Here is a 7,500-nt window from a genome sequence, read left to right on the forward strand (position 1 = left end):
TTCTCTGTTCTTTCGAGTTTTCATTTACGATTGTTATGTCTCTTATTTGATTCTTTACGACTTTACTCAGACTATCGTGATTCAAAACATTGTTATTTTCATGGTTTAATGTAAATCCTTTGACAGCTGATTTTTGCCGATTTTCTCCATTTTTAAAACTGTAAGATTTCGGACCTGTTGATACGAATAGACCAATTTCTATATTTTAAGATTTGGTCCTAAACAAAAGTCATCATCTCGAGGCTCTGGGGAATAAATAGAAGGATTTGTATGAGTTTATTCCCCAGAGCCTCGAGATGATGTCTTTTGTTTAGGACTGAATTTTAATATATCAAAATTGGGCTATTGAGTGATTAAATCACGTGATAGTTCGTCTGTAAAACAACCAAGCATGTCGCCAGTCTCAATGTTTTTTGGTACTATCAGTATCAAAGTATAATACTTAGTCTTGTAAGTAGTCTACTTTGTCATATAGCATTAATCTTGCGTGACTTGTTGTGGAACATGCTATGTAAATGTTTGCATTAGTTTGGTTGTCAATGAAGTAATCTTTATAATTACTGGGTTGCCTCATGGCAAACCCAGTCGAGGTCTGCGTTTAGTTTGTTTGTTTTCTTTTTTTTTTTTTTTTAGTTTTTTTTTTTTTTTTTTTTTTTTCCGTGTCGGTAAAAGTCTTGCCTGTCACTCCCCTGGTAAGTGGTGTCTTTGTGGATAGAGCCTTCTGCGAGTATTTTCTTAGGATCGAGAGGGTAGTGGAAATGCGTAGATTTCTCTGGTGGACACGGTAGAATCATTAAGTTAGCCTGCAATGGCGTCGAAAGTCATGTAACGCGAATGGCGTTTTAGTGGATCCTTAAACAAAATATACCCTTATGGAGCTCAATAATAGAAAGTCAGTTGGATAAAATAGGCAGGAATCTCAAAAGCGACGAGCACTGGACTTCGACAACAATCTATCGCCCGTCGAGACGAAATCAAAGTGAGCTGCATTTACCTGAAGTACATGGTAATTTGACACGATTGAGTTTCTTGTCTTCACGCACGCAATGAAATAGGAAGAGGTTTTCGCCTCCAAGAGCAAATATGTTGTTTGTTTCAATAAATATTACGCTGGAAAAGGATTCTGTGGTATTTTCTGCCTTTGTGAATTATAATATCATGTTGTGTATTGAATTTGCGAGCTTAAGGTTCAAATGTGATATGGGAGAAGTTTTTTAGTATTGCTCTGTAAGCAGGAAGGGTTCACAGGCCTGTTGGAAGCGTGCTTGAGTTTCAACAAAATGAGCCCCAAAATCAATGAAAACTTGTGACGCAGATGAATAATAAAGTAGCTGCTATTTCCAAAATGATGGAATTACCTGGTGATAAATAACGTCGTACGCGTCTTGGAGAGTAAATTTTGACTTTGCATAAACAAGAGTTGGGCGATTGTGATCTTTGTTTTGACTTCGCTCATTTCATTGTCAACCTTTATAACACTTGACAGAAAAAGAAACTTACAAAAACCCGCTATCTTGCCATCATTTGACACAGATGCTTCACTGTTTGGCGAGTAAACATGCCGCGGTAACTTAATCACGACGCCCGCTGAATTCCGGCCATGTCACTTTCGATTTTGCAATTTACTTGAACGTAGCAAAAATCTCCCAAAATGTTTGTCGCCGATCGTAACTTTTTATATTCTATATTCTATATTCGATCGACCGTCTGGGAAACTTCCTTCTGCTCTTTCTGAAAACTGTGTTTCAATAGTTATTTGCTTTTTCATCAATATTTGTTTTGCATAAAGCAAGCTAACAGAATCTGTACCTTGCTGAGTTCGCATTTGTTAGCGTTAATAGTATTTTCGGTCAGATGTTTCTGTTTTTTATGAGGGGTTTATTGTTTTGGTCTCCTATCCTAACACTAACCCCACGGAACAGGGATTGACTTCAATGAAGTTTAGTATTACAAAGCTTTCAGAAGCTCAGAGGGCACACTTGTGGTGAAAAGAAGTTGTGAGGGAACTTGAAAATTATCAACATGTCAGCCCAGAAGCCAATGTTTCTCGCTTCTCTTTTATTTGTTATTCTTCAGAGACTGGAATGCTGTATTTCAATACCACACAATTCAGTGCCTTCTGATTTTCTGTAGCACGTACCACAGGCAAACCAGTGTATGCTTCACAGAAGCATCTAGTTGTATGTCATCTGTACCGTATCATCATTTATAAATTGAATGTTTTCAAATTTGAGATACTGTCATTGAGCTATATTTTGTAGCGGAGCTCCAGCGTGAATATTTAAACACACTTCAATTACAAAAAACATGTAGTTTTCCAAAAAGCGAGATCAAAAAATGGAAGTAGTGATGTATTACATTCTCTAAGGCACATGTGCCTTAGAGTGTATCACATTGCTACTGCTGGGTGTATATGTTTTCCTTTCTGCTTGATTTGTAGCCAAGTATGAACATTTTTGCTTCATCGGTGATAGCGTTCACGTTTCGCCCACCAACAGTTGAAATATCCTTCGTAATCGCGTAATAGCGTGGAATATTAATGAGGATAACACATGTTTCGTAGATGGTGTAGTAGAATAGTGAAGATAATGAAAAAGGGGAAAAATACATTTCGGCTTTGAAGCCTTTTGCAGTGAGCAAGACATTGCACTGGGACTAAAACCCTTAGGTACACTGCTTAACAGAAGTAATATTGTCTTCAGCGAAACTAAATATAGCTCGAGCCGATGAATCTGAATTCCTTTCATTATAAAGTCCTCAAAGGGTGCACAAAGCACAACAAAATTTCAAATCAGACGAAATCCGCTGTACCTTTGCATTTTGGTATTTTGTGAATTTCCCGTAATATTTATCCCTTGTTGACCAACCGTGAGATCAAGATGGCTGAATACGATAGCCAGCTGTCTTGACCCAACAAGCTTGCTCAACATAAGTATTATAAAGAAAATTTTGGTTTAACTTCGTCGGCTCCGAAGAGATTTTTCTTGCGAGAACAAAACGACCAATCCCAAGCTGGCAAGACGGGCCTATGTTATAGCCAACCAGAAAACAGAATTCCGCTCACATTGCCCGCTTGCGACAACTGCTGTATATTAAATTAGTGTTAACAACAAAAGCACTGGTAGATCTTTATCTCTGTTGCACTTTTAACCTTTCATACATTCCTTAAACAGATCGGATGTACTGTAAGTTCTGTACAACGGGTAGAGAACTTACAGTACATCAAATTCGTTTTGAGGAATCATAAACAACGGAGGAATCATACAACGGAGATAACAGAGACAGCGGGGAAGACAAGTACAACAGCAACAACAACAACAACAAAAACTGCAACCATCATAACTAGTAGTAGTAGTAGTAGTAGTAGTAGTAGTAGTAGTAGTAGTAGTAGTAGTAGTAGTAGTAGTAGTAGTAGTAGTGGTATTTGTGGTAGTAGTGGTATTTGTGGTAGCGGTAGCGGTAGCACTGGTGGTGGTGGTGGTGGTAGTGATAGTGGTAGTGGTGGCGCTGGTGGTGATAGCGGTAGCGCTGGTGGTAGTGGTAGTGATAGTGGTGGTGGTCGCGGTGGTAGTGGCGGTGGTAGTGGTGGAGGTCGTTTTGTTGTTCTAAAAGTTCTTTCCCCGTAATCCCGGTTATCTCCGATGTACTATTCATCTTTTAAATGGTGTATAAATGATGAAAAGCACAACGGGGATAACGGGGACGACGGGGTAAGAACTTACACTACTACTACCACTACCACCACTACTACTACTACCAGGCCTAATCAATTTACTTTTCTTCTCAACAGTTTAATGGCGTCCAGGTCAGTAACCTTTTTTCTTCACCTTCTTATTTCACTTGTGAAGAAGAAGAAGAAGAAGAAGAAGACGACGACGACGACGACGACGACGACGACGACGACGACGACGAAGAAGAAGAAGAAGAAGAAGAAGAAGACGATGCATTACCTCGTCCCAATCTGCCTCTTTACAGTTTCAGTTCTGAGCTCCAAACGCCAGTCTTTCAAACGAGAAAGCTCAAAGATAGTGAATCACAGACGATTGACACCCCCTTGCCAAATGTTACTGATCACATAGGTTCCTGGGCATTCCAACCGAACAGATTGGACCAGTCTGTAGCATTGTCACACGGCGATGCAGTAAATTGCTCCTCGTGTCCCTTACACTGCCCTCGTACCTGTCACGAGACTCAAGGTGTTTTTCCACAGCTCAACACTTTTCGTGAGAAACAGCGCCCAGGCGTCATTATGGTCCCTGTGAGTCGCAACAACATAGACGAATCAGTGGTCACCCATGTACCCTTACAGGCAAGCTATGGAAAAAGAATAATATGAACTAAGATTAAACAGTAAGACTTACATGGCAGAATGGTCACTTATGGTTGCAGGCGTTCTACGGCAATAATAAATCAAAACAAATCAACTCAAATTTCCTTCTAAGGGACTGTGCAAAATTACCAGAAAGGGTGGTACTAGAATGTGAGAAAAATGGCATCATATATGAAATTTATGAAATTTCTTTCTTGAAAATAACTACAAATCATATGTTTAGTCCTCTAATGTTTAGAATAGCAATCAACGAGATGCACGCCCAATTTTGATAGTTATCACGGTGGGCCCCGGTGGGCCGATTACTTGAAAGAAGTGTAATTAACAATTATTCAATGGGAGCGCGCTGGATATGAAGTGATAGATAACCAACGAGGCGCGTAGTCCAAAATGGCTTTTGTCGACCATTTTTTCTCAGAGCTATTGTTTCTCATGGGCACCAGGCCGTAGCGCTATCCACCGGATAAATGGCTATACAGCGTTTGAACAACTGGGGCCAGAAAAATTCAGGTGTCCAAAGCACGCACTTCAAATATACATTCATTTCATTTATCGAGTCATTCACGGGAACAAATTAGCCCAACAAACTGACCTGTTCCCTACTGAGTGGTATCATAGCTACAGTAAGTTGGTAGAGGACTCCACCGGCATCACAGAGGTCAAGGGTTAGAGTCCCTTTGTAACTTCCTGAAATTTTCAAGCTTAAAAAATGTCATTTCTTCGTTGAGGGTTCCACTGGTCGTTGAAAAGTTACTTAGGTGTCTGATGACTTAGTGGCATGACAGACGTTAACCTAACATGAGTTGAAGAACATTGATGTCGCAGTTAAGGACCCGGCTACAAGCCTGGATTTTTTTTTTTCAGGCTTCCTTCGCAGCTTCTTAAGTTGTTTTTCTGAACTGCAATGATCTTTAACTCATGTATTTCAATTTCCGCGGTTCAAATGTATAAATAATTTTGTATATTCTTTCATTCACAAATTAACCTGTATTATAGTGGGCTTTTCTTTTCGCTATTTTTAGCCCGGAGATGACTCTGATGAGAGAGAACAGAGGTATTTTCGCAAGACCATGGACAAGACAAAGACAAGATACGCTCTTACTGAATCTGAGTGGGAAAATATGGCTATCAGGAATTTCCCAGGCGGAGGGCGTTTGCTGGGTGGGGACTGGACAAGGATCTTCCACTCTAAACTGAAACAGAGCAACCCATGGTGCAATATACGCTTCAGGAATAATCACGTGAGGTCGAAAAACTCGCGTAAGTGGCAATCAGCGCCGTTCTTCCGAGGATCTGGGGAATGTAAGCGCCCTGAGTGTGGCATTAAGTTGAAATTCTTCATCCAGGAGGAGAAAGGAAAGTATCTTGAAGTCGAGTATATTGGCGATGTTTGCCACAAATCTAGTCTGTGACGAGACACATCACCCCTTCTTTCTCCCCTTTGCCTTACATTACACTCATGTCTAGACATTTGGAGCAATCTTTCCAAGATCTCGCTAAAATAGAGTCGACGCTTCTGTTGAATACTTATTTTTTTTATTTGCATGGATAAGGAGATGATAGATAGTTTATTGACAAATACTCTGGCAGCCGATTGGCTGAATTGCGTATTTACAGTTTTAACTATATCAAAATCTTATACTACTAATAATATACTAATCATTAATTGACAATTGTTTCAGGTACGAGCTCATTAAAAATGTATTTCTAAAACGGTCTTTTTTTCCATTTCTTTATATCAAAGCGCCTAATAGCGGAGCTCAAGCGGGCGAAGCGCGCCAGTGGAGTACCATGGGTAAGCTTTTTTGGGAAATTTCGGTTCTTCTACGTCATCGGCTTGAGAGATCATGTGAGATTACAGTGCGCATGCGGTGCGCGTGATTGATCAGACTTTAGATTTTACAACGACCGTCCAGAACTATCACTGCTTCGTAGAAGCACTTGAATGAGCCCCCTTTTTAGGGAAAAGTTTCTTTTGCTTATTTTTGTTTTTCAAGATTGACGTCTTCTCATGTAAAGTTCTGCCGAAAATCTGCGTTGAACAGCATTTGGGAGTAGAGAAATAAACTGCTTGGTTAATTTTTAATCTTAGATTAGCGTTAATCGACTTTCGAGGAACCGGGCCCAGGCGTTTGGAAGGTTTAACTCTACAACGCCTTCAAATTAACACTCTTCGAGCATGACATACACTAAAATAGATCCATCCCCGTTTCTTCCATCCCCGAGAGGTTATCATGCAGTTGTTCCTTCAAATTGTTGGATTTTCTTTCCAAACTGACGGGTCTGGCTGGCCAATTCTGACAAAAGGAAAGCGCCCTAAGCTACATAGCAAGACAACGTAGAGTGGACACACACCTTCCCATTTTTTGGAAAGGCTGGCAGAGAAACCACAACAGGCGATTTTCCTGGCTTTGAAGTTTTCAAAATTTCCTGTACTATAAACTGTGAACCCTTCTCATTAGATTTCATAACATTAACATCCAGAGCAGCTAGCATCAGGCTTCGTTGGGCAGAAGTCAAGGCTACTAATGCCACCGTCTTTAGAGTTAGCTGTTTCATATGTAAGCTAACAAAATGTTAACATGCCATTCGCCCTTGTCACACGGCAGCCATATTGTCCCGGGAGACCAAAAGAGCTTTGTGTTACCACGCCAAGCCTCGCAGTGGAAACCATGGGGGTGAGGCGTGGCGTGGTAAAACAAAGCTTTTTTGGTGCCCCGGGACAATATGGCCGCCGTGTGACAAGGGCGAATGTAAACTCAACGGGGTTCTGGAGGACGAACATGATACATGCCCTTCATTAGCGAACAATAATAGGATGTTCGCCTAAGGCGTAACCATCTACAGGCAGAAACATAGAAGACAAGGCTGACCTATACGAATTGATAGTGCTGTAAGACTTATTGACAACCTCAAACTGTTCAGTAAGAAAGTCACAAACTAACCCTAGATCTGCTTGAAGAGGTTTGCCTGTTTCTTCACGCACCAGCAACAGAAGCACCTCCATGCTGCAGAGTACTGCTTTTCAGTTCCGCGGGACACCAGGACTTGAGCATATAGCTGCCTGGCCTCTGAGAAATTCCTCTGACCTCCAAGCTACTCCAGATACATGCCACGCGACTAGACGCATTACATCCTTGAGAAGGTGACGCACATCCTCCTGAGGCAAA

The 7,500-nt window shown here is 40.9% G+C and overlaps 1 protein-coding gene across 7 annotated transcripts in view; it reads left to right on the plus strand.

Annotated features, from left to right (window-relative positions):
• The window catches only part of LOC138012753 (uncharacterized), a 67,180-nt gene extending 61,144 nt beyond the window's left edge, over window positions 1-6,036 (plus strand). For all 7 annotated transcript variants that reach the window (XM_068859640.1, XM_068859637.1, XM_068859636.1 and 4 more), the window contains 2 exons: window positions 3,791-4,309; window positions 5,353-6,036. In XM_068859640.1, coding sequence (XP_068715741.1) covers window positions 3,791-4,309; window positions 5,353-5,742 — 909 coding nt within the window. In that variant the 3' untranslated portion in view covers window positions 5,743-6,036. The remainder of the gene's footprint in view (window positions 1-3,790; window positions 4,310-5,352) is intronic.
• The last annotated feature ends 1,464 nt before the right edge of the window (window positions 6,037-7,500 follow it).

The sequence above is a fragment of the Montipora foliosa genome, chromosome 8, assembly GCF_036669935.1.
Source record: "Montipora foliosa isolate CH-2021 chromosome 8, ASM3666993v2, whole genome shotgun sequence".
NCBI classification, from domain to species: Eukaryota; Metazoa; Cnidaria; class Anthozoa; order Scleractinia; family Acroporidae; genus Montipora; species Montipora foliosa.